The sequence below is a fragment of the Motacilla alba genome, chromosome 2 (genome assembly GCF_015832195.1).
Source record: "Motacilla alba alba isolate MOTALB_02 chromosome 2, Motacilla_alba_V1.0_pri, whole genome shotgun sequence".
NCBI classification, from domain to species: domain Eukaryota; kingdom Metazoa; phylum Chordata; class Aves; order Passeriformes; family Motacillidae; genus Motacilla; species Motacilla alba.
Genome location: NC_052017.1, coordinates 40341223 through 40369065, shown reverse-complemented (window position 1 = coordinate 40369065; position 27843 = coordinate 40341223). Strand labels below are relative to the sequence as shown.

Here is a 27843-nt window from a genome sequence, read left to right as displayed (position 1 = left end):
CACAGTGATTCATACCAATCTTTAAAACTAAAAATGCACCTTATTAGAGAGGACAAATACAGAAATCTGTCTCTCTGTCATGTTCTGTTAGATTTGTAACCTGTAAAGTTAAACAAAGCCCTTTCCCACACAGTAATGGAAAGACAACTATTCCAGCCTGCCTTTCCTTTCATTTAAACCCCAAAATTTTCACAGCCTGTGTGTCCTGGCCCAGATCCCAAATTGCATTTCATTTTCTGGACTTGTAACTCCTTAGGAGAGGCTATGGATGGAATACACCCCATTCCTTATTTGGATTTGTCCTTTGGTTAGAACTGGCTACCTGGCACTGCCAGCTCTGTGGCAGTCCTCAAATCCAAGACTGAGGCACGTATTTCCTTCTTACCTTCTATTCCATCATTAAAAGTAACACAAGACTATGCCTCACTCATGCCTTTACAAATATTAAGCATGATTTTTCTGACTTTAAAATCTCCAGACCAGTTCCTCCTTGGACTCTCTGCAAGCAAAATGCCACCAACACCTGGATTTTGCTGTTCCTGGACAATCCACCCTGCTTTGGATGATGCTCCCAATGACACCATTGCAGTTTGTGCACTGTTTTGAACAACTGAGACTATTGACACAATCTGGGCAAACTATGGTTGCAGAAGTGTTCCAACCTAAAACTTCTCTCCCAGATGCATGAGGCCTCAAGAGGCCAGTAAAGCTGATGACAGCAAGTACACAGGGCATGTGCTTCAAAGGTAACCACATCTCAATCCGTGAAGGTACAAGTCATATAGATAAAATCAAATTCAAGTCCTCAGCTATGTGTCACCAGTCAGAAAAAAAAAAAAATGCAGCCTACAGGGGGTAAACAGATTTTTTTAAACTAAAAATCGGATATTTTAAGTTCTCCTTTACTTTAAGGTACTTCCAGTGAAACCAGCCTGTGTGTTAGAATGAACAATTAACATTTTTAAGCCTCACTTCTACCAAAGATCTCAAAGTGTTTTAAATCCTGTGTGATATATAGAGAAATCAGGAGCTGGTCTGTTATCAGGGTTCTGGGATGAGTCTGGGTCTACATCTGAACTTTCCCAAGTCCATGAGTGTTCAGACTGGGGGGTATATCTTGGTCATCACCATTGCAGGCCCAAAGAGAACATTCCATTTACACACACCAGTCCAAATTGATCAAGAAAATGATACATTTTAACTCTTGATTCATGCCGAGCAGATTTGAAATAAATAAGAGAAAATGGCTAACTTGAGTCTACTTTGCTCTACACTCCATTGTCTTTCAGAAGCAAATGAAAATATAGAGGAAAAGCAATTTAAAAGCAACCCATGTGAGTAAATATTCAGGGCAAAAATGGTTCAAATAGTCTAAGAAATGGACATGAAAAGTTCAGAAGGATGCAGATTTTGGCTATTATTAAGGCTAGAAAGAAGAGAAAGTAAGCGATCCAGCAAGGATTATTCTACTTTTTTTTAATATATCTTTACTGATTAAGAATGACTAAATTGATATATTTTCCCTTTTGTTTTCTGTCCAGATAAAGTCACTCTTGGGCAGAAATCTTCCTTATAAAGTTTCAGCCTAGAGCACATTTTTACAGCTGAGTTATTATCCTTAAAATACGAGTTCATACTGGAAATGCTGGCAGCCCTCTGAACTATTGTATAGCAGTGGGAACAGCTGTAACACGTTAAATATGTTGAAAGTACATGGGGGGAACAGAGTGGCTCAGGGGCCTGGTAACAGAACAGAGAGTCTCAGTGCTGGGTCACCAGGTTTGGTCATTGCTGGACTGAAAGTTTTATCAAGCAACAGCTGCTCAGTTCTGCTCAGGTATCAACCACCCACAGAGAAACCCTCCACCACAGAGATGCATCACTGTGACTGATGATGTCCAACAGCCTTCCCAAGGGTTGGGAAAGGTAGAAGGCTGCATCTCCACAGGTTACTGATGGGGGACAGGCTTGCATGGTCCTTGGCCAGCATGCTGTTCTGCCTACAGAGGGTGTTTGCCACTAGCCGATGGCTACTGGGTCTTCTCAGGGCACTCAATTTTATCAGAAGGATGGTAACCACCAAAGACTGTTCCTTTTTTTCCTTTTTCCACATTATTGAATGGACCACACCCATGCCATCACACTGCCAGTTTCAGAGGAATTGCCAAAGCAAAATGGGCAAATGAAGTCAAAGTCTGCTGCTTCAGTTTTCCCTAAATGAATTTACTGGAGTAAATCAGTAAAGTTGCTCTATTTTACTCTTATCCATATCTATGCTGCAGTAATCTCTACAAAAAGATTTTATTTATTATAGCTTTTTTTTTGATATACCACCATTTCCCACCAGCCACTGTGTACTTGTCCATGGGAATGCACAGCAAGCAGTCAGATCCTGACATACGACAACGATTTTTTTTACTTCTTTGTGACTCTGTGGTTTCCAACGCCATCTGATTTGCAGAAGTTTAGGCTGAAATCAAAAATTTTTTTCGGGCAGCTTTCCTGAATTTCTTTCAGCTACTTTAGTATTGTAGAGGTGTTCAGTTTTCTCTGGAAAAAAAAATCTTTATGTTTATTTTCTCTGGCATCTAAAAATTAACTACCATTGTGGTCTACAGTAATTTCAGAGGTTCCATGAATAAGCCAAGAAAGAACAGTTCAAGTTTTTTTCAAAGTAATTTTCTAAACCCTACCTGAAGTAAATTCTTCAGGCTACAAGGCAGCTGATGGGAACTGTCTACTACCAAACACTGCTCTGAAAATGCCTCAGACAACAGAGAGCACCTTGCTCTGAAGTCAGAGAGGAATAAACTGGTGACTCACTGCTGTGGTAAATGTACCAGAGTCTGACCCAAACTGGATGATCAGTCTTCTATGAAGCACTGATCAGGCAGCTGAGTCTGCCATAAGTTCAGTAAAATGGCAAGAAGATGCTTTGGAGGAACAAATCATAGAGTAAGCTAAAGAAAAGAAGGCCAGCAGGATGGTATACACATATTGCTGAGATGAACAGTAAATTATTTGGGGGAAAAAAAAAACAACTCTGAAGGAGAATAAAACATCCTGTGAATCCAGGTCACATTTGGCACATAATTGTGACCAAAAGAATGAAAGACATTGAGCTGTCAAAAAGCAATGTTTCCACCATATTTCAAAATGACATATCATTTCAGAATTTATCTAAATTTAAGTGACTAAAAAAAAAAGCTTAAGATTAGTTCAACAACCCAGAAATGAAAACAGGGAGATTATAGATATTTTGTCTTCGTTCTTCTTCTCACCCTTTCCCCACTTCCTAAGTGGTCTCGGGGAGTGGAGTCAAAACAACATTTTCACAACTTTTTTCATGTCACTACCCTCTCCCTCTGCACATTTTCACTTGAAGATATGTTTTAGAGCTATTATTTGATTCTGACCACAAAGCCAAATTTTATTATCCACAGAGTATTATATATGTAATAGTCCTGTCAGTCCTAGCCAGAGGCAAAGGGTAGCCTCAGAGGTAAAGGAAACAAGAAACGTCCAAAGGAAGATAAATAGGAATGAGATGATAGGCAAATGGCTAATACTCCCATCTTTTGTTGAGAGCTGTGTGGACAGAAAAATAGTGCTCTAATTAATTCCAGAGTGACAGGGACTCGAGGGCCGGGTTCTGTGCACTGCGTGCTTGTGAATCTTCATTATATGTGAAACCCCTTCCTTCAAAACCAAACAAACTCTTGTTTTGTCTTTGACATCAAAAGATGCATCATAACTAACAGCAGATGTTCTGATAAACTCCAGTAGAGACCAACCTCTTGGCAGCCACATTTCTGTTCTGCAGTGACTTTTCCAGTCACACAGAAAATCCACTTGTGGGACGGAAAAGTACATGAAATGGTTTTCTGGTAGTAATTCCTGTGGTATTTTCTGTTACTATCGAGGAACTGCAGCATCATGAAGGACCATCGTCTGATGTTTCAGGTCAGGGTCACTGCAGATGTTATGAATTCAGGGAAGTAATGCAGAAGTGCACAGCTTGAAGAGGGAACTAGATGAGGCAAAAATTTTAGCAGAAGCTGATTGCAATTTCAGTGGTTCAAACTTCAGTAATCCAACAATCACAGTAACATACAGATCTCAGTGAATTTGAAAAATTTGGCTTGAAATCCTGGCCCTGCTGAAATTAATTACTGTTTGTCATCAACTACCAGTATTTCACATTGTTTTAATCCTCTGAGACAGATGCCAAGCTGTACATCACTATGCAGGTATCCAAAAGATTTTTATAGCACAGACAGATTTTCATTAATTAGTTATGTCTGGCAGAGATGATTCTGCTCTTGTTTTCAGAATCAGATTGTAATTCAGTGATTTTTGGTTTTTTTTCAGTAATCCAATTGTAAATTTTGTGGCCCTATGATGCCTGCAGACTTGTTTAATCAAGAAACAAAATTTTGTTTTCTGGCAAGACAGCCAGCTTTTCAAGAAGCTCAAGTAATTAATAAAGATAAGGACAACCAACCTTGGAACAGGAAAGAATCAAGTCTAATAAAAATTTCCAGTAAGAAACCATCTAATAAATACTTGTTATGCACACTGAGAAGGATCCTCAGGCTGAAATGTTGCCATAAATTATTCATATGGAAGTTTTGGACTGTAAACAAATTTATGAAGATAATGATCTCTTTGCAATTCATGAACAAAAGTGGAGGGAGGGGTCAATCCCCAGAATAAACTGCGACGTATAAATCCACCAGCTGGAGGCATAAAGTACTGATGCAGAGATTCACTGCAGAAATTGTAAAATAATCCCTGTGTGTTTTCTCCTTCCAGAAAGACAGCTTTGAAGAGCAACTGCAGAGCCAAATAATTTAGCGTATCCTCATTTGCTGCTCTTGACCAGAGCAGTAATCACAAGTTAGAAATCAAAGTCTTTGGACTATAATGGGTGAATCAAATGAGGACTGTGCACAGCATTAGCCTGTGCCTGCTTACAACTAGCAGCAAGCAAGCGTGAAACCTTCGTCAGTACAGACCGCAAGGGGTTGTTGCAACTTTGGGAAACACTGATGTTCATTTTTGTTTGATGTACCAAACTGCTTTTCCTCAATTGAGGATTCATACTGACTGACTAGGTGGTTTAATAAGCTGAATGAATTTCACAATGGCAAAGTTTACTTCCAGTACATTTATTTAATGGCTGAGGGAACTGATGAAAGGGAAATAAAAATCTGATGAGGAGAAAAAAAAATTAGTCTAGAATCTAGACTCCCCCAGGACAATTTCTTGTGCTTTGTATCCTCTGTACTGACAGACAACATATTTGCTTTCTAGCTAATTACCAACAAGACTAAAATTTTACATCTTTGATGTGTATGAGATCAAAGAATATTAGGAAATAAAAGTAAGATTAACATAATTGTCTTGTACAGCTATAATAAATTATGACTACATATACAATCAGACACCCCGCTCATCAGGAAGGCATAAACTAGAATCAATTGAACTATACAAGAATCTTGTTTAACTTTGTTTCCTCTGCAGTTTCTCACCTCTCTTGACACCCACCACTGGATCCCAGATGGTAAGCCACATAAGAGGCCCCCATCCCAGTGGTCTGTCTGACACTCATGAGATCCACAGAAGCTCCTGTTTCAGTTGTTGAGACTTAAAAAAAACATAGCAGCCTTGTGCAGAAGTGGCAGGTCACCAGTAGGGGATGAACTAAAGGATTTCCAGGTCCAAAATCACATATCCCTACCACATGCTTGATCTAAAGGATTCATTTCTATTTAGGTTTTTTTATTTTTTACTATTATTGTCTACCTAATGTGCTTACAGAAACTGGGCACCCAAACCTCTTTGGGAGCATTTTGTGGTAGTGCAACCTTTTTCTTTTATGTATCTAGGACACGATTCTCATCCATCAAATCCGTGTGACAGCACGCTCAATTTAGGAAAAAAGGAAAAGGAAAGAGGGGAACCAATGCTTTGATGTATACCTGTATCTAATTCATCATTACCATGGCTTAAACAATGTGTTAGGAGTGTTGCATTTTCTTTAAACTGTCCATGAGAACAATGCTGCCATATAATAACTGATAAACACCTAGCTTTGATTGGTCTCCGGTCTTAATACACACAGCATGTTTGTTTACTCCATAAATATCTTAGTATTCCTACTTCCTCACCCACTCGACTATGAGAAAAAAAATAAAATCAAAGGCAGCCAAAAGTAACTGCCTTGTAAGAGTAAAATGGGGTGGGAATGTTTGGATCACTCTGGCTCATTAAGGTGACGTGAAAGGTCTACTTCTGGCTAGGAGCTGTGAGTTATTCCTTCAAGCAAAAGCATTTTGAAGGTTTTATTTGTCATCAGGTGGCAGTGACAATGAAAAACGTCTATTGCACTTCAAGACAGCTGGTAATAAAGCAGCACGGGGAACGACTGACAGAATAACTATACCACTGTAGCTTCTAAGTTTTTACAGCCACTCAGCTGGAGTTATACCATTGTATTAAAAGTGGTTTGGGGTATAAAAAACATTTGATACAGAGGGGTTCTCTCCCTCCCCATTGCTGTATGAGGAATCAGCGCAACAAAATTTGGGTAAAGTGGTCTTTTGCTTAATTTAATTATTGTTTTTACTATGCAGTTTTGCTTTAGTTCACACAAGGGCAAGCCTAAAAATGTTTCTGACTTTCTGACAACTGCCTCATTCAGCACCCTTGCAAGCAGCTCCCAACGAATCTCAGTCTTCAAAGGCACATTGTTTTTGTTTGTTCTCATTGTAACAGATGTTTTGTATCATGTACTTCAATGAACTAATTCATCTGCAGAGGACCGCCTACTCTGGCTGGTGTGCATCCAGCTGTGGAAATAGCTCAAGTGTCATTTGTGACCACTTTCATTCCATTCTTCTGACCTCACAGGATCTCAGTGACCGCATCCAAGCCCATTAAAAATAAACAGACCTGAGAACATCCTTTTAAAAATTTTCCAGCGGAGGAGTAGTGCTACTCTAGGCAGGAAGCCTTTCTGGAAAGAATGTAACTGATGCTGAAGGAAGATTCACTGAGCTCTGGAAGTATCCTCCAAAACATGCTGCTTTTATCATATGAACTACCCAGTCAATATTAAGAGGCACAGGAGCAATGTCATGTGTGATTTTGATGGAGCTGAGAGCTTCTGACTAACTCAGTGCCATATCAATTAGCCTGAGCACCAGACAATCAATCACCACTTCTGCTCTAAATGTACTGAGCTCCCATTAGAAGCTGCAAATACCATGAGGCTGCTTCATCTCAACACACTGAGCCCTTTTATATACTGTGGCTCTACTGTAATATATTTCTGAAGTAGAAACAAAATCAATCTGAATTGCTCTGGAGTGGAAGCATATCCCATTAACAGCTGTGCACCAAGATTAAAATGTATTAGTGGATAAAAAATAGTCTGCGTCTGTAAGAAGACAATAGCTGCTTTCTTAAAAGCGACCAAATAAAACATCCAATAGCAATAAAGAACAGACTTTCTGAAAACGCCTTTAGAATCAGTTGGGATCACTTCATCACAAGTCAAAACATGCCTGGGATGGTGCAACCATTCCTTGATTAGCTTCTTTAGAAGCAGAAGCAACAAGTTGCTTTCTGAATTTCTCGAGGAGTCGACTGCAGTTTTCCACAGGAAATAAGTGTTTCCTGATAAGATGCTGATCATACACTTCAATACTTGGTCCACTGTATCTGCTAATTACTTTCAAACCACTTAGTCAAGTCACCCCTTAAGAGGAAATTATTCAATTGCAGATCCACTGAACTGAGAAACTCGGTGACCAAAACTCCTTGTGGAGCTAGAATTATCCACCTGTGTAAGAGGGCTCGCAATGCGTCAAACCAAGTAGTTAATTTTGGTTTTGAGAAGCAACTATGGCTGTAGTTAATTAGACAGCTTGGAAGGATTTTTAATATTGTACAACATCAATTATTAGAATATTTCAGAAGCCTTTGAAAACCTTCAGGAAAATTAGAGCCTTATATCAATCATCAGAACTGATTCATCACTTTCAGGAAGTTGCATTCCAAGCCCTGTATTCTACAGAGAAAATGTTAAAACTTTCTGGCAACTGTCCTATATTTTAAAGATGGTAATTCATCTTCTCACCTCAGTTCAGGTGTATTTATTATAAACTTGCTCTTTGGGTATATCTAGGGGTCAGCTGCTCTGAGGTCTAAGCAGATCATTAAGAAGGCATGAACAGCTGGCTGCAGCTCGTGACATTTTCTGTAGTTCCTAACTCAGAGGTCAAAAAAAATGGGCTCGCTCACAGCGACACCAAAGAATTTCACATTAATTTTCACTGACTTCACAGTAACTCATTAAATGGAGATACCTAGGGTACAAATGGGTGCCTGACAGAAGAATCTTTTGGGATTTTAAGTCTTTGTCTGTCACACATTCTAGCCTTCTGCTCATTTTGCTATTGCTTCGTTTGTTTGGCTTGGGCTTCCACTTTGGAACATGTCAGAATGATAGATAGCATTCTTTGAAATAGAGAAAATACTTCTCAGAGGGAAACCACCACATTTGAGTAAAACTATTGTCCTTCAGCACATATAACATACAAAAGTAGTGCCTGTGATGCTCTTATGACTTATACTGGATATTGGAATTGTTAACGTCAAAGAGTTCTGTCCCTTGTATTTATCCACAAGACTTTTATCAGCACAAAAGAGTTAACATAGCTTTTTGTGCTGTGAGAAGCAGAACAAATATTGCATAATGCCTGGTTACATATTGTCCCAGCTTGGCCAAGCAGATGAAAGGAAGCAGCAAAGCACAGTCGCATACTTCACTCGATACAACAGCACTCATGGCATGTTTCTACTTATTTCTTCACTTGTCTGTAGAACAAAATAATGAAAAGAAGCTCAGAGAGGATTCAAATGCATTGCATATTGTGGAAGCAGGCAAGCAATCACCACAAACAGATCATTGCTAATCACCACAGCCCACACTCTCAGAGCCATGACCTGTATCACTGATTCTCATCTGGAAGACAGATTTGAATGGCATGTAAAACTCAGGGAAAAATAAAAAAATGTACACATTTTGAATATTGTGAGAAAGTTCTCTTCAATTGTGGTATTTGAAGCTTCCCAAACTCTACTACAAGATGTGTATAATGAGTTCACCTGGCTTGCTTACACACATGTCAAATTTTTTTTTCCCCTGAAGGGATGCAGTTACACATGTTGGTACATTTATGTTATCCCAGTGAAAACATCCATGGTTACTACCCACTGAAGTATGAAGTCCAGAATCTCAAAGACATGCACATCACCTGTGTAGGCCAAGTGAAATGTTTCTCAGGGTTGTAGCCAAACCTGAACTTTGTCATCCAAGGATAAATTATCTTGCTTTTCTACCCTGGAAAGTGGAGGCAAAGCAAAGGAAAGACCAAACTAGTATGCAGTTCCCAGGACCTACTCCAGGTCCCTGCTTTTAACACTGGCATGGATTGAAGATATGTTTGCTGTGTGAGTCCAAATCTGAGCACTGAGTCATAACTCTTCTCTGGGCAGCAGCAGCAGTACCAAGACTCCCTTTCAAAGACCACTTTCTCCTACCATTACCATGCTCTAACCAGCTGCCTAAAATTTCCTTTATAGCCATCTCCTGGTAGAACCAATATGCCCATGGTGTTGAATACCTGTGAAGATTTAGGTTGAAATGTTATAAAATTGGATATCAAGCGAAAGCTGAAGATGTGAATGGGGTGTTACTGTCTGCAGAAAGCAGCACGAAACCAGGGAATTGCACAGGTCTTTCATTTCAAATTTTTCTTATTCCTGTGCTCTTCCTGAGGGAAGATGTGGCCTGTCACAGCTTTAGCTGTCATGATGAGTGTCTTTGCTTGCTGCACTTGGAGTGAAGTTAGCGAGGGAGCTAATACAGCTTAGCTACTTCCACAGACACAAATCAGTGAGATGGGGTTCTGCTTCTGCTTGTCTATCAGAAACACTCAAACTGCTCCTGACAAATGTCCACCCCTTTCTCTCCCTGAAGAAAGAACTGTGACAAGCAGCAGGAAATAATCATTGCATCAAACACTTCATCCTCATTTAAAATAAGTACATTTAGAGCAATCCTCTCCTTTCCACAAAAATGACGTGGCCTGCCAGCAGGAAGAAATGTCAGTGGTAGAATGCATACAACCATGCTTTTCCTGGCACACTGCTTGTTCTCCTGGACCGCTGAACTCTGGGTTAGCCAGGAGCAGCTGTGGCAGTGCGGATGAACCAGCTTGACAATGGCAGGTCTCTTCCCCTACCTGCCTACGGAAAATATACTTCTAGCCGCAACTCTGTCAGATGTGGGACATCTGTGAATGTGACACCCACCCCCACCTTCTTGGCTAGAGGCAGGCAGTAGACCAGTAATTTCCAAAGCTGCAAGCAAAAGTTTTTTATTGATAGTGCTTAAGAGGAAGGCTACCAAGCTGGGAGCTGACACCGACTCACATCCTGTGTGGATTGGGCAAAGAGAGGGTGCATAATGATTTGCAGATTGCTGTACTGCAAAAGTACAAAGGCTGTTTGAAAGCAGGCTGTGTGCTGTGTGAATCATGCGCAGCCCTCTTGTCCCACCACAGGGATCAGTAGCAGAGTGTCAATCCTGTGATCCTCAGCTTGAAGCTGAAGTAATCATCCAAGTTATCCCAGACTGAACCCCCCATGAGGACTCCACGTTCTGTGAGTTTACAGCATTTTAGGAGGCAGAAGCAGACAACCATTAATGAGGAACCCAATTGTCTTCCTGCTTTGGGATGTGCATTTATGGTTTGCCATGCATAGAGAAAAGATAACTTCCACTCAATTGCTCGCTCGGAAAAGCACAGTGGTGAAAGGCTACACCTGAGCTCTGGGGTGGATGTTACAGACAGGGTCTCTCCTCAGCAACAAGACCTGAAGTGACATTACAAAACATCTCAGGCTGCTTATGTAATAGGCACAGATTGGGAAAGGCTATCCAGCAGACATTCTTTAACAAGAGCCTGTTGTCTGTAAAAAGAAATTAAAAATTGCATTTAAACCATAAGAAGTGAGATTTCAGCCCCTAATTTCCAATTTCTTGTTAATAACAGGCCATTTGATAAGAGAACCTTCTCTGCTGGAAGTGCATCTCTTTGACAGGTAGTCCAAAGACAGTGGTTTCACTAAATAACAACTTGGCACTCCTTCAAAATTCTTCAGATTCTGTTGATCACTGTGTTACACAATTCATTCTTCATCCATCCACTATGAAACAGCCAAAGAATGTTCAGTGTTTATGCTATTATATTTCACTATTTGTTTTCACAATCCTGTAAGAAAGAGGTTGAAGCCATCCTCTCAACAGCACTGCAGATACCACTGACTCACAAGAGGCTTTGTGGCAAACACTGCTGAATGCATGGACTTAATCCTAATTCACACCACTTTGAGAGGAAAACAAGGCCACAAGGTTACAACCTGAAAACTGTAATTAAGCAATTACTCCACTTCAATGGGACTAAGATCAGTTTAGGAAAGATACACATGATTTACCTCTGTACTGCAAAGTTTAGGTCAATATTATATTCTTTCTAAGGACATTTGAAATTAAAAGAAAGCATTTTACCTATGATAGTTAGAAACGAATGCGAAATACTGTTAGAGCTGACTACATTCAACGGTTTCATTAATAAGCTACTGCTTATGGTATCTTGAATGTTTCTAACTTCCAGGGTGTCAGACCACAGCCTACATTTGTACACCGAGATAAAAAAATAAATTGTTAGCACTGCCTCTGCAAAAATAATTTTAAAATAATTATGTTATTAAGATGCTTCAGCAGTTACAGTTGAGAAGGTGCTAATTAATCAGCCACTTACTCAGACCCCTCAATAAGTATATCAGGAATGAACACAGAAGGGAGGAAAAAAAAAAGGGAAGAAAATGCTGCATCTGGAGGCCAGAAATAAGATTAGCTATGAGACTTTGCAAATGATATTCAAACACCTAACAAAAGGTTTCTTACACAGATAAGTGAAAACCAAGGAGAGAACCCAGAGCTTGGCTCCCCATGCAGGATGGATGGGGGATGCTTTAAGGTGTTTCAGAAGGAGCCCCAGAAGAAGAAGGACACTCTCAATTTCCTACATGAACCAGCAGACAGCAGAGGTAGCACTCAGAGAATGAGTGTTTGGGCAGAAAAATGAATACAGACAAAGGAGATGAAAAACCCAGAGAAGTCACTGAGCTCAAGGTGAATTGAGGAAGCAGGACTGGATCATCTCTATTGCAGAGCTGGAACATATGAGCACAGGTCCAGCGGCCAGGACTAAAGGATATTAATGAAGATAGAACATAGATAAATCAAAGATAGATCTAGCTAACCTCATTTTTAAAAATAAAATAACCTATTTTCTCAACAAAGGACATGCAGCAGATCTAAACTCTCTGAAGGTCAATAAAGTATTTCAGGCAGTGCCACAGCCAGAAATTACTAAACTTTGGGGATGATAAAGGATTAACTAAAGCAGAAATGATAACAGGTTGTGCTAAAAGACAAGCTATACAACTTCAGTGTGAGGGTCACTAAAATCTCCCTTAGGATTGCTCTCATCCAATGTTTTTAATAATTCCCTTGAATAATATTTGGGGAAATTGTGAAGTTGTAAGGCACATTAAGTAAAGTGGCAAATTAGAATACCTTACAGGAAGGCCTAGATTAAACAGAGCAAGGCACAAATTCATCACGTCAATCAGGCTAACATGTGGTTTCCTTTATCACGTAGGAGCAGCTGCTGGAAACGTGGAAGAAGGAGAAAACCTAGGTATATCAGTAAATTTAGGATGACGGCATTACCAGTCGCAAGTACAAGGGAAGAAAGATATTTTACAATGCAGCAAAGTCGTCCCAGAGAAGAGAAGGAAGTATTAAAGCTATTTGCACAAAAGGCTTGAATCCTGTGAGCATTGGCTGCCCCAGAAAAATGAATTCAAAGTGGAATAGATCCAAAGAAGGGTCATCGTTGCAGCCAGAGGTATAAAATCCTTGCATTACTGCAAATGAAGTGATGTTAACATAGTTAACCTAAATTGAAAATGCAGGTAACATTTTTATCTATAAATTAATGTGGTGAACATTGAGAAAGGACAACAGTTACTGAATGTTGGGAGAATGTTTGACCAAGAAGGAAGCAAAATGAATAGGAGCAACTTGGAAATTAAAAACTGAGTGCTAAGCCTCAGAGCAAAGGTATTTTGAAACAAACCTCCTGATAGGATTATCAAGAGGCATAAAATCAAAGTATTTAATCAGGTTTTGCAGGGAATTATGTAACACGCCACTGAGATTAGCTCAGTTGGTTAGAGCGTGGTGTTAATGCCAGGTTTTGGTTTCGATCCCTGTATGGGCCATTTACTGGAGATCTGGACTTGATGATCCTTGCGGGTCTCTTCCAGCTTAGAATATTCTGTGACTCTGTATGGTTCCTGGATACAGGAATTTTGAATCTTATAAACCGGTCACTAAGTCCTTAGAGTACATTATTATAATTTTTTACACAAGTCCTGCACTAGAAAAATCATGATGCAGTTGTAAGTAATACATAGATTAGCTAGTTTCCCCTACTTATGTAAATTGGTCCTTGAATACACTTGGCATAACATAATGGTAATTTATGGAAGTGCTGTTGTTCCAAGGATTAAGAAGGTGCCAGAGTCTCCTTCATCAGCTTATTGCTGCAGGCGTGATTCTCTTCTAATTCTTGCTGTTTCACACCTATGCAATTCAATTTTCTTAAGTGAAGTTAAGTCTTGATTTATACTGGTAAAAATCAGATCCAATATTTCCTTTTGTAGCTGAGACAGGTTCATTTTAATAATTAACATGAAAACCCTGAACCCTAATAGCATCACTGTGAGGATGTTTTTTGAGGCATCAATCAATATAGGCCCTTGTTCCGCCAGAATTTCCACAAACTTCTACTAAAAACTATTTAGCACTATGACAGTTTTATAATCGTAATAAATTGGGATTTGAAAAAAGAAAAATCTGAAACTGAGCCTAAGAGAAAGATGTTTTCTCTGAGGTCAAAAAGCTGATCAGTGACAGATGAAAAAGTATCTGTCACTAAATGCTCTAAGCCTACATGTATTATTTGAAGCCAGTGTGAGGAAAGGCAGGCTCAGGTAGAAAAGGTACTGCAGCAAGGAAAAATATAGCTATAAAATACATTTGTAGCTAAACAAGTATGCATGATTTCCATTTGGAATTTTCTTTCAATACCATTTGAAGCCTCTGGGACAAAACCTCAAACTAATACCATATTTTAAAAAATAGTAAATTGATTAACCTTGAAGATTACACCTTGATTCATCCATAATTTTCTTCCTATTCAATTGTTTATAAAAGGACATCTTGTCAATAGCCTAAAACTTGACTTGATCCTTCACTAGCAAGAATTTACCTTTACAGCTTTGACAGGTTGTGCCAGTCTTTTTAAATCCTATTTTGGAGTTATCACAGTTAGGGTGCTGTCTTGGCATCACTCTACTTGTAAATCACAGGCTTTCCTCAAAAATCCTCTCCTGGGTTTGCAGAACCCCAGTTCCAGTTTCCTGCTCCAAAGCTGCTCAATGCTTCTCCTATAAATGGAAATGCTGATTTCCTGCAGTTGTAGGGATGGAGTTTGGGAGGCAGAAAGGAGATCCAGGTCCCCTTCTACTGGTGAACAGTCCTCTGGTAACATCTTGTATTCTTAACTGTGCTATGGAAATGAGAACCACATCTTCCTCATGGGAAAGGCACCCAGAGATTATTCCCAGCCTTGCCACCAACTAGTGTGAAACCTCTGTGCTCTCAGACCACAGAGCACATTCAAAGCTCTTTGCTGTCTGTGGCAGATGAAAATTGTTGCCTTTCCCTTCCGCCATCACAGAACTTGCACGTTTGGCAATTGCACGACATGACCACCTTTGTTACAAGCAGGCTGGGGTCTGGCTTGCGACATGCACGTTGTCTGATTTGTTGTGAGCCAGCAGAACAGAGCGCTCTCTGTGGAAGGTGGGAAACATCAGCATCAACTGCCAGACAGCAGACAATGCCAGGCACAAAATAAGAGAAAAGTTCATGATGGAGGGTAAATTTGAGAGGACTGTAACACACGTGTCACATGCCTCAGCCCATTCACTGCACACATATGCATGCATAACCAGAATGCATCACATGGGGCAAAATACCTGATGGTGAGCTAAATTCAGCCCTCTGCTGACCCCGTTACTCTCTGCAAACTGTTTCATCTAATTCTTGGCCTATCATTAATAGCATCCATTTACACAGTCCACCACTCTCTCCTGATCCTCTCACAATCTGCCTACTTTCTAATCTACCACCTGGTAAATAAGTAACTTGACCAGTGCTCACCAAATTAGGAATTTTTGCTCAAAATGGCAAACAAAACATATGAAAACAAAACAAAATATATGAATATTACAGATTTGTGTTCAGGATTTTGACTTTGTGTAAATCTAAAACTTGATAAAATGCAAATCTCCATGAAAACAGAGTTGTTACATATATTAATATGAGATAAATTAAGTGCCGCTGAGAGTCTTAGGTGATGTACACGGAGTGGGAAAAGTGAAAGCCGAATGCAGGCTTTGTACAAAATTAGGCATTGATTTTTTTAAAAATGCACTACATTCTTCCACAGAAGGTACTCTAATGTCTATTGATTAATAACTATCTTTTTTAAAAAATAGTCCCCTTTGATGAAACTGCTTTTAAACAGCTGCTGTATTAAGGTTTTTCTTGACAATGAAGGTTGATGGGTAAGGTTGCATCTTTTCTGTTAAAAAGAAATCAATATTCCATAACCTCAACCAGAATTTCCTGGCTTCAAGAAACTCTGGGGAACCTTTCAAATTTAGTGTCAGATGCCTTCTTTTCCAAATATCTTTTCCATTTATGTTTATAGATTTACATGAAACATAGAAGTTATGTTTTTTTCCACTAATGTAAATGTCTTTAAACAAACTCATGGTTTATCCATTTAGTGTTCATGCTATCTGTAGAATATTTGAAAAAAAAAGAAAATTTTACTAGAGCTCTGAAGTCTTTTCAGGATAAAACAGCACACCACAAGTTCCTCAAATGCAAGGGCTTGTCTACTGGAAACATTTGTGGTTCTCCTGTCCATGTTTTCTAAGTGAATCCATATGTGGAGTGTCTTGCTGCCATCACAAAAAATGCTCAGTTTCACTAGGGGGCTCTAACAGAGTGTCAAAAAATGTTGGCAATCAAACCAAACTATATCTTTTTCTGGCATTCGTATTAATTTCTACAACAGCAGAACAAAGGACTGGAGCAATACTTTGATATGATTCCAGAAGCATTGTATAATCAGACTTAAAAACTGCTACACTTGAGTAGGAGATGTAACTTGGCTGAATCTCTTACACCTGTTTTCTTTTAGAGGTCTAAGTTAGTTGAACTCAGGCACTGCTTTTCTGTCCTGGGTACTCTCCCCAGAACAACACCACCTGGCACTAAAGGAGGTCAGCAAGCACATGCTCACCAGCTTCTGAAAAACCTGTTCAGGTAGCACCGAGACAACATCTGTATACAGTGGGTGCTGGGTGAGAGGGAGGCAGAACTGACCTCATGGGAGCCTGCCTGCCCCAAAGGAACATTGCCAATTACTGTCTTGATTATAGGAATTATAGAATTTGCAGTCCTCGATTTTCTGCCTCAGGGAACACTGGAATTAAAATTGCCCAGCAGAACTTTGTCATTGGTATTTGGTTAGTTATTTCAACCTCTAAACACTTTAGCCTTAAGAGTTCAAGTAAGTTCATGTTCAAAGGATCTCTTAAAAATATACGGCTAAAAGTTGAAAGACTTGCTGAAGATTCCAATTTCTAAGGATTATTTCCTGTTTACTTTTCATACCAGCTAGCTGAATTCTCACATTTCATCTTGGAGGCAGGACTCAACTGTCTGCAGAGGACATATTTTGTTTTCTTACACTCAAACTGGCAAACTCAAGATAGATTCCTGGCTCTGTTTGCTAAAAAGGTAGAGCAATAAACGTGAGGTAGAGAAAGCTGTCTTGGGAGAGGGATGTGGACTGGAGCACAAGGAACTTCTTTGTTCCAGAGTGTAGGAATCATAACACTGAAACTGCTGTGGTATTTTGGGTATTATCCAAAGCAGCAGAGTCGCTAGTGAGAAAATGAAAACTGATCCATTCCAGTTGAACAATTTGTACCTTTTATGCTACTACACTCATGCACAACAATCAAGAGGCAAGAATCTGGAGCCCTTACTCAGCCTCGCTTCTCACCAAGCTAGGGGTTTTACACTGCTTATGAAATAAGACATGTTTTTGTTGGTGATTTTAAAGACAGACAGATTCCATTCAGCCATGGGCCACAGGAAGGATGACAGAAAAAAATAATAAGGGTGTTTGTTAAGATATTCACTTCTCTAGAAGGACTGTAAGGGCTTGAGAAACTTCCAGAACAGAAGTTCTTTCCAACATACTTTATCATTATCATTTATCTTTATCATTATAGTGGGACATTTTTCCATATGCTGCTCTGCTTACAGCCTTCCTGCTGCCACTGGCATGCTCCTTCTCCAGCTATTATATAGAAACTATTCCAGACTGACAAGAACATCTATCTGTGCATATCCAGTGATTGCACACACAGTTTTACTTGGAAATAAAAGAGAATAAGAGTAAAACCAGTGTGTACATGGAGTATAAAGGTAGCACATTTCTGTTGGTTCATTAAAAAATTGTCTTTAGAGAGGAAGAGTACATGCTTTTTTTTTGTAATAAAGATTTGAATCAAATTTTTTTTTTTTTACAAATGCCCCTATCGGTAAAAATGAGATTGTCTACATGTGAATTGATGTGTAAACATGTTTTTCAAAGTATCCCCATAACTTTCAAACAGCCTTCAGGGACTACAGGAAAAACACAGTAATATGGCAAATGTTATAAGTCTCCAGAATAACTCTTATCCCCTTTATGTTTTGATTCTGTCATCACTATCCATCTATCCTTATCCTGAGGCAGTAATGAAAAATAAGACTTGTTTCAAACATGGAAGAGTAAGCACTGTGCTTTGAAAGATATAGTTAACTAAACTGAGCCTGGACTATTATCAGTGCATTAAATGTTTTGTCAATTTCAATCCAAACTCACACTGCTGTAACTCTTTTGGAGCTTGCCTTCCATTAAAACTGCGGACAGTGACCAGGGCACATGGCAAAGCAATGAAACTGCCAATTTTTAGGTATTCTTACTCTGACACAGTGAAAGCAATATGGGAAAAAGTGGTGAAGGTTCAATTCACAAAAGGTGTATATTTCAAAAGTGTCTGAGTCACACATGAACTTCCAGGTAGATTTTTCATCATGTCCACATGATTCAGGAATACTGCTTTCCAAAACCCTGAAGATTGTGTAAGCATTAAGATGTGAGAAGTTTTCATGTATGACCCTACTATTGCCAGCAGAAGTTTATTTTCAATACTACTTATTCAGAAATAGCAATGCTATTTGATATTATTTTTCCATGGCTCTTGGAGTAAGACCAGTAAAAATCACTGATAACCAAAAATAAAACCCCTCTAAAAATTGTATCTGCAGTTGTTTATTAGCAACGTCCTACAATATCAGTTCTATACCTGCAGCGTCCTTGACTGTTCATCTGACTTTCTCCTTTCAGGATAAAAATGTTCTGACTATTGTTTTCTTACAAAATGCAACTTTAGTTGTTTTCTGTTTTTAAGGGTGTCACAGAAGTAAGAAGACAAACAAGACTGAGAAGGGAAACCAGTATACTCAAATATTTTGAGCTAATATATAAGTCATTTTTGTTTTTTAGGGTCAGAAGTTTATCTGATTGTAGTTAAAAAGCTACAGAAGGAATTGGAGATACAATCTTTTACTACAGTGGGCTTTTTAATCCACCAAGTAAATGGATACAGAATGCACACATGCACACATCAAGAAAATGTGGCTGAAATTGATATACAAAGGGAAATAAAGGACAAAAGTGTCTGACAGGCCAACCGACTGCAGGGGTTATCGCTGAAGAAAGCTTTGTATTGGCTGCACAGGGAGGCAGATGGGAAGGGAGATGAGACAGGCAGGCAAAGGAAGGACAGACACAGGATGGTAGCGCTGCGCAGCCCAGCTCTTCTCTCCTGTCAGCAAGACTGCCAGTCTGGGAGAACACTGCCCTGTCTGTGCACAGCACGCTGAGTGAAAAACCCCCTTTGTCTCCTCTACAGCATGGTTCTGCCTGTCTTTTTGTCATGAGGGACACTACATGACGTTAAATTATACATAAATATCAAGTAGGACTTTCTGTCAGAAATGAAAAGCTAATCATCCAGTAGCATGATTTAGTGGATACTTATAATCAAAACAAAGAATTAACCACCACTGTTTGAGCAATTCAAACTGTGCTTTCTGTATGAGTTCATCTCTACTGACAAAGAATAATAGAGGCTTAACAAAATGTTCTCCTTCCTGGGGCAAGGGGAATGTAACATTTATCTGCAGTGGTGTCCAGGGGGACATCACATGCCACAATCAATCACCTCATAAAATATTACGAAGTAAAGTGGTGGCAATTTAGATAATAGCATGGAAAACTAGCTTATAAGAAGAAACAGAAAGCTAACCAAAGTGGAAAGTTTCTGGTTTTATCAGCTCACAGGATTACCAAAACTCACACCCTAAATTCTGCCAACTTTATTGTAATCTTTTTTTCTTTTTTTTTTTTTTTTTTTAGCTATGGAGGTGTCTAGAATAGAGTCTATATATAGTTAGGCATGAAACTACAAAAACTTAAAACGAACACAGATTCTTTATTTTCTTTCAAAACAGACCATTAACTCTGAAGTCTCCTGAATTCTCTGTGTGGCTATACTCTGACAAGTTTTCAGACATTTCTAATAAAGAATTCATCTCTGAATGACACCTGGGGAATGGTAGTTCTGCCTTTTTGCTTTTTATGCTTCCTTGGTACTAAATGCCTCATGTCTTCTTAAGAACATAATCTTTGGAAACATATGGGAAAAATCTGTCAGTGAAGAGTCTAGGATTGCTACAGAAAACACATGGAAGTAACCCACAACAGCAATGAGACTGGAACAGAAACAGTACACTCCTTATCCACTGTCACTCTGCTTTTCCATCCAGAATCACACTTCCCTTTTTTGACATGACTCTCTGGTTCACAGTGAACACCAATTTAACTCAGCATTTGAGGGTGCCACTCACTATAAGAGACAAGTTTTCTCTTCATTTCCTTACTAAGGGGTAAATACATTCAATTACCTTATCATAATACCTTTCCTAGTACTTCAGGCAAATGCTTTGCTCAGTATTGTCAAATAAAACTCAAACACACAAAATCTGGGATTGCTAGAGTGCTTAGTTTTTTCTTTTAGAAAGGGACTCTTTCTGCAAGGATTGGAGATTCTTTGGCTTCCACAAGTCTCATCAAATACACACATCTAAGACTTCTTGTGGTATGCTATTAAATCCAAATATTAGAATGCAAGACTCATGTTAACTGTGAATTTGTTCAACACATTTAATTTCCCTACAAGGAATACAGCAATAGCTTTACTCCACTGAGACAGAAGGTTCCCCCCAGGGTCTGCAGAGAGGTGCAGCAGCAGGAGTTGGGTGCCCAGTCAGTCCCACACTGTACTCCCTGCCTTGTGAGAGAACTGAAGAACTTGCCTCCAAAGAGCTGAGGGGTGTGGAAAGGGGGCTACAAATCGGGATGAGAGACTTGTGCAACTAAACAGATCCGTAGTGGAATTAAATCCATGTTGCTGTACAGTTAACTCTCACCAGAAGTTACACTGCTGTGAAGTCAAAATATTTGAACAAAAATATGAATAACAAACAATCCTAAGCTACAGATCTTCATTTTATTATTACTCCTCTTCCATAAATCAGTGTATTGATGATTATGTGGAGCATGCTTTTAAATTTTGATTAATGGCACCGTCAAGTGGATCTATACCTGAGAAATTCATCAAAGCTAGAAACATAACTAAAGTGATCAGTCTATAGTGGAATTCAGTATGGTGTTTTTTCCTGGTATATTGCTAATATTTTGGTAAAGAGCATCCAAACTCTTCTGTGAGGTAAACAAAAATCAGCTGCACTAGTTCTAAAGAACGTTCATTAGAAACATAATGCAGCTTTAAGTAGTTATAAATTGATAAAGACGATAATTTACTCGGGGCAGAGAGGGAAAGAGTTGACTGGCCAAATCATAAAGCAGATTCAGATCTGGTAGAGACTCTCTGAGACAGTTGTGCTTCACCCTTTTCCACTACACTGAAATGCATTACTGAGGCACTGAGGATCCTTGATACAAAGCTGCACAGGTCATTTTTGATGGATAAGCATGTAAGGGAACGGTCATGTGTTGATCCTGGCAATTCCAAGTACACAGGAGTGCGTGTCTTATCTTGCAGTCCCTGAAGCACAGCTTCAGAAGCAACACTTCAGAACTTGTTACTCTCTTACAATCAATGCAATTAGACAACACATGAACCATCCTCCCCTTTCCACTAAATCAAATGGTGCTCCTTAAAGTAACAGAATCTTTACGGCAGAGGGCTCTTGTCTCAGGGAGCAGCTGGCTGCTCTTTCATGACCCCGGACTTCAATGTGACTGGACAAGCAGAGCAAGGCTACAATGGAAGCACTTTTAGCTAGATATAACCAAGTATCCACTTACTGTTGGTTGCATAACATATGGCGGATGAGGCATCCATGAAGTACTCTGGACCTGCACATCAAATACTTTTAATTAGCATAGAAAAGTTTAAAACTTAAAGACTTACTTGAAAATATTCTCTCTATTACAACTAAGGTGCTATTTTAACAAAAGACTTAAGTCTTATAACTCAACACAAAATTAACTTATGCTTCATAAAGTTATTGACAAAGGAAAAAGCTTTCAAATTTCATTTGATAATGTTTTCCACCAAAGTCAGAAGTCTGAGTGATTGCACCACTTCTATGAATCACAACATTTTATCTCGTAAAGAAGTCTTCAATATTCCATGTTGTCCTATTTTTTCATTTGCATTGTTTGCTTTCATCCATCAATATAATCATGAACATGTCATCCAACCGACAGTGCAGGAGACAGAAAATGTTCAAAGTTTATTTTCAAAAGTATCCATATGAACTTTTAAAGGTATAACATTTTCAGAGATCCCAGAATATCCTAATACTTATTCTGTTTCCAGTAAGAACTGCAGATCCAATTCAGAGTTTTTGAAAATTATTCTAATTGAAAGCTTTCATGGCAAAGCTGGCTTAAGAAGTCTGCCCCTCCAGGATCATTCTTAGCTTAAGCATCCTGGGGTCTGTTCCCACCAGAACTCTACACGCATTAGTAAAGACCTTCTTTGTTGTTCATCCTTATGAGTACCATGTAACATATTGCAAGGATATAATAATTTTACTAAGAACTAGGCACATTATAGGGTGTTTGTATATTTGTTGTGGCATCTCTGAGCCATAAATACCTTTTGTGCTATGTGTGAATGGCCCACATGCTATAGAATTTTGTATTTTAGTTTCCTTTTGCATCAGTCTGGACACCACAACACACAAATACACAAAAGATGTAGTTGTGCTAGAGCCATCAGAGGACACCTCACTTGCTGTCACAGAGATGGATGTGCAGCACCTCAGACTGAGCATGACCAGGAATAACAAGGAGAAAACTACAAGGTCCCACTTCTCCAGATGCCCTTTGATTTTGTTCATAAAAAAAGTGTTGAGAATTAATTGTATAACAGTGTGCTCCAACATTTGTATATGTTTATCAAAGCCCAATTTTTGTTGAAAAGCAAGTTCAGCAAAACATCTTTAGAACCAAAACCAGCACACCCACATGTGAACACACCTCTACTGCAACATTTTCTGCTGGGAATCCCCATGAGCTAAAACACACTAGAGCTGCCACAGCTTGCTGCTGCTCATTGCTCCCACTCTTGCACCCCTGCAGCTCCTTCACAGTGCCAGGGTAAATGTCTTTGAGCTTACACTGCAAACTACCTAAGAAAAATAATACAGGTTAAAAAAAAAATAAAAATGAATGGTTTTGGCTCAAATGCATGAAACCACAAACTGATGCAATGGTTCAAACCAGAATGGGAAAAGGGGAGTAGCTGTGAACTGTGGAGCAGTGATGAAAGTAAGTGGCTGGGGTGGCTGGGTGGCCTGAACTCAGTGGCCTGAATGGGAAGTAGTATGGCTCTTAAGCCAGCTTTGCTACTGAGAAAATTGCGTGTGAGCCTCACACAATGCAGTGTATATCCCTGGCATTGACTCTTCTTTGGTGCTGCCATTACTGAAATTTACTGAATTTACCTCATCAAAACAACTTTTGTTTGGCAAGCGCTACACAGCCATCTCAAATAAAATCATACAGAAGTCAAAGAGAATTACAAGAATCATTTATCTTCGACGATTGAGTTTAAAGTACAGTAATTTCTCAGAATTACCTGCAAGCAGTACCATACCATCTACAATCCTCTAGCCCCAACAAACCAACCCTAACATTAAGACCAGCCCACCATGCAGCTTCAAAAGTTTGGGTAGCTTATTTCAGGTAAGACTCAGAGTTGAAAAGCACTGATGGCACAGGAGAGAAATAACTACAATTGGAAAATGTATCGTCAATGACCAGCTTCTGTGAAGTGGTAAGTTCCCAGACAATGGCTAATAATAAAAATGTACAATCTGGTTTTGACTACCATCTCAGAAAGCCAAAACAAGACAATAATTTCCCAGTGGAGATCTGAGAGGGATATGCTGAAAAGAGAAATTCTGAATGACATGGCATGTAGCAGACTAAAGAACGACTTGAGGATACTTATTCTCAAGTAATTTGCTTTGTCAGGGATCACTGGATAAAAATGAATACTTTTAAAGGATGTAGTTACTGAAAAAAATATAGCTGGGGTCAAAAGGTCAAAGTATAATGAAGTCAACATAAATTATTAAAAAGAAACACTTAAAAAACTTTTGGCTAATGAAGGGGAGCCGAAATGAGGAAACAGTTCAACAAGAATGATAAGCTTCTGATGTTGTCAATTGGAAATTAAGCAAAATGTTTATCAGAGAAGCTGATTGAAATGAAGAATTACAGTGGCTTTCATTACTGCTGTAAAGAATGCAGGAAACACTTAAAACTCTACCCAATGATACCTGAATATTCCTAGAGAGCCCTTTGTTTCAAGAGTGACTCAAGAGTGCAAGCAGTCACAATTTTCTGTGGTATACACTCTGCCTTCATCCACATCCAAAACATCATTAAGTGGGAAACACAGTAGACAAGTGCATATCTGACGTACCTGATATGTAGAGACAGGGGAAGCAGCAATGAATGGCGTGATTGATGTCTGTGGAATCATGCGGTTTGTTGGAATACTGTACGGTGAGGAATAAAATCTGCAAACAAAGAACAAAGGCGAGAGGTTTTTGAACCTTTTTGACTACTTAGGCTCTGACTAAATAATTCACTGCCTCCTGGGCAAAGACAAAAAGAGTCTACCCTGGTAATTATGTCCATCTAATTCCAAAACCACAATAAAAAAGATGTGATGGCTCCATTGAGCAGATCTTGAAAATGGAAAGGAGGAGGAATATTTACACAAAGCATATTTTTTTTCACTTCAACTAGCACAAATATAGAACTACACAATACAAGAAGCAATTATCTGAGATGCAAAGGCAGCTGATTTTCCAGGGCGCTAGCTAGTGAAAGGAAATTTCTTACACGATGTCGAAGACAACATTACTGATTTCATTTTTACACAGGGTACTGTTTTCTTTTCATATCCTAGTGCTTCAGTGCTGAGAATAACACATTCTGTATACATGCCTGAATTATTTTATTAAGGGGTGGCTAGAAAAACTCTGGCTGAAATTTTCATATTCATCTATGCAGAGAGCAAAACCCCCTCTTTCTGGTGAACTGTATCAGGAATTTTGAGGCTAAATGCCTCAGGCAGCACTGAAAATCTCAGATTTAGTCAGTTTTATTTCCACTGTTGCATGCTATGACAGAACCTGCACCATCTCTTGCTTGATGGTAATAAATGTTATATTCTTTCTTCTTCCCTGTGGGTTAATGGTTATTGATAAAATTCACTTGGAAAATATCATCACTATTGCTGTGATTGTGTTAGTACTTAATATGTGTATGCTTGTAAAGATTTTTGCATTTGACCTTTCTGCAGTTTTAACTGTAAGCCAGAACAATAAAATTGCTTAAAAAAAGAATGTTTGTGGTTTTACTGTTGTCTAAATGCCTGTACATTGGACTCAGAGAGAAACACTCGTGCAGTGTTCTCTTGTACAATTTAAACCTCGTGTAGATCATTCTCATATAGGATGCACCAGTAAGTAACAGAAGATTCTGCGCAGTGACATGGATTGCATTCCCTCTCTTTTTATATTTTTTCCCCCTCCCTACTCTGAGGCAATCAACATTAGCTTTCCATAAGAGCTATGCAACAACAACAAAAAAAATCATTACTGGTGTTTAAACAAGTGCTCTATTTCCTGATCACCCTGGCATCACAGATTTAGTACTAATCAGTCTAGTTCAGACTGGATGCATTCATTCTGGATGCAGGCTCAAATAACTACTGACTTCAACCAATAGCCTTGGAAAAACAGGCTGCTCTCTTTGAACGTTGGGCAGAAACAGTCAAAGTTAGGAGGGGAGAGGGAAACAGAGAAGCAATCATTTGTTCTTTCTATTCCAAATCAGATTTTAAAATGCCAAAAGCAGCAGGTGGCATCTGAGTGATTTTTTGTTTAATAGAAATATAATGCTATTTTAGGACCATTTATCAGCCCTCACAATGCTCTCACAGAGACTATTTTAAAATTGTGCCTTTGCCCAATTTTATATATATCCTATTATGAGAACTTAGAGGCAATTGTATCCCCATGCTTATACCAAATATTAGGTTCACACAACATCGAGGGAGAAGGGATTTTTATACCACTAGGCAGAGTCATCTATGGCACTAGCATGTTGCATATTACCTAAACCCTTTTACAGGGTTCTCCCAGAATAATGTTAACCAGAAATCACTTGGGCTATGCTCTTGCTAAGTGGGTCAACTAAGAAATTTTGTGTGCAGCAAATGAAAATACTCAATGGCAGACTGACAGAATTTAGTCTATGGGTAAAATGTGTAATGTACAGAGATATATATAAATCTTTTAAACTAAAAATAACATGAAACAAAAAATCTTTTGAGAAAGCCACACATTTTTGTTTATTCTTTTCTCATTCTGTTCATAAACATGGCATTGATGCCGGGCTCATACCCTTAACCATGTATGAAGCACTCGGACAAAGACAAGTACCGGGAAGAAATAACTTTCCACTTGGAAATAGTGCTGACTCTTTGGAATAAACTCTCCAATAAATCCCAGCAAATACTAACAAAACTTACAGAAAATGTGTGCTAAGCCAAGAATTTGACAGACAGCTTGCCATTTCACTTTCAGCTTAGAGATGCATTTATCTGAATAGCACACAAGCCTGTAGAATATATACTAGGGTAATGTGGAAAATACAGCCCTTCCCACACCCCTGCCAATACCGTTTATCTGTCACCATTTGGAATGCTCTCAAATAAGCATCAAATGAAACATACCACCAGGACATTCAGCTGTATTGGGAAAATCCATGCACAAGGGCATCAAGGAAGTGAAAAGAAGAAGCTCTGATGATGCAAATAACAGTGCAGGAAAATCCAGTTCATATATTTCAATTTTAATAATAATAATAAAAAATCAAGTGTTACTATCTCAGCCACTGCACCAGGCTGCAAAGAAATTATTTTGCAGTCAGGAATTTCTTACATCAAGAGACAAAGGCTTGTCTTCTCTCCTCCTTTCCTTTGGCCAATTGTGGCCAAAATGATCTAATAGTAAAGGATATGGATGTCTCTGCCATATGTGAAGAACAGTGGTGTGGTGAGGACAGAGATGTCTTTGCTGTGGATGGACTCAAGCAGAGCCACCCTGAGGTATGGGATGCTCAACCTACCACACTGTTGAGTCATTTGCTGCCAGGACAGGGCTCACTGACAAAGAGGGCTCAACACACCCTCACCCATGGGACATTGAGGCATCTCTCTAAATTCTCTTTACATACAAGTGGGCGACTATCCTCATATGTAACTGGCATAAGTGGCACGCTGGGGATCTAATAAGAGACAAGGGGTACAAAAAAACCAAAAGTGGCCTGCTCTGGCACAAACCCGACAACATGACAACAAGATTTGCAGCTGAGGACCTTCCTATATTCAGTCTTAGGCTTTGCCTTCCTTTTTTTCTTTAGGCTTAGGGAGAGGTGAAATGAGGTGGAAGATATATCTTTTAAGTTCATTCAAGGGAATACAGGACTTTCAGTCTACAGAATATCTACATCAGAAAGAGGAGTGGAAAGAGATAAGAATTATACTGGCTTTGATTTGTCTTTGATATATTAAATTATGCCTCCAAGTTTCCTGGCATTAAAATGCACACAGTGTATCTAGTACAGTGCACTAGGTATTATGAGAGCTGTAGGCTTTGTGGTGTAGTTGACCTGTAAGGTCTAAGGAGAGCTTTCCAGAAGGCTCAGCTGCATTTTCTGCAGATGCAGTTTGCATCCTTACGTTGATCTGTGCAGTTTTTTGCAGGTGCAAGACAATGTCCCTGCTCCTCAGCCTCAATTGCAATGCTAGGACTAC

At 39.1% G+C, this 27843-nt stretch overlaps 1 protein-coding gene across 8 annotated transcripts in view; it reads right to left on the bottom strand.

The window, feature by feature from the left end:
* RBMS3 (RNA binding motif single stranded interacting protein 3) overlaps positions 1–27843 on the bottom strand; it is a 705955-nt gene that overhangs the window by 47659 nt on the left and 630453 nt on the right. For all 8 annotated transcript variants that reach the window (XM_038127643.1, XM_038127644.1, XM_038127646.1 and 5 more), the window contains 2 exons: positions 24436–24532; positions 21801–21851 (listed from right to left, as the gene is read on the bottom strand). In XM_038127643.1, coding sequence (XP_037983571.1) covers positions 21801–21851; positions 24436–24532 — 148 coding nt within the window. The remainder of the gene's footprint in view (positions 1–21800; positions 21852–24435; positions 24533–27843) is intronic.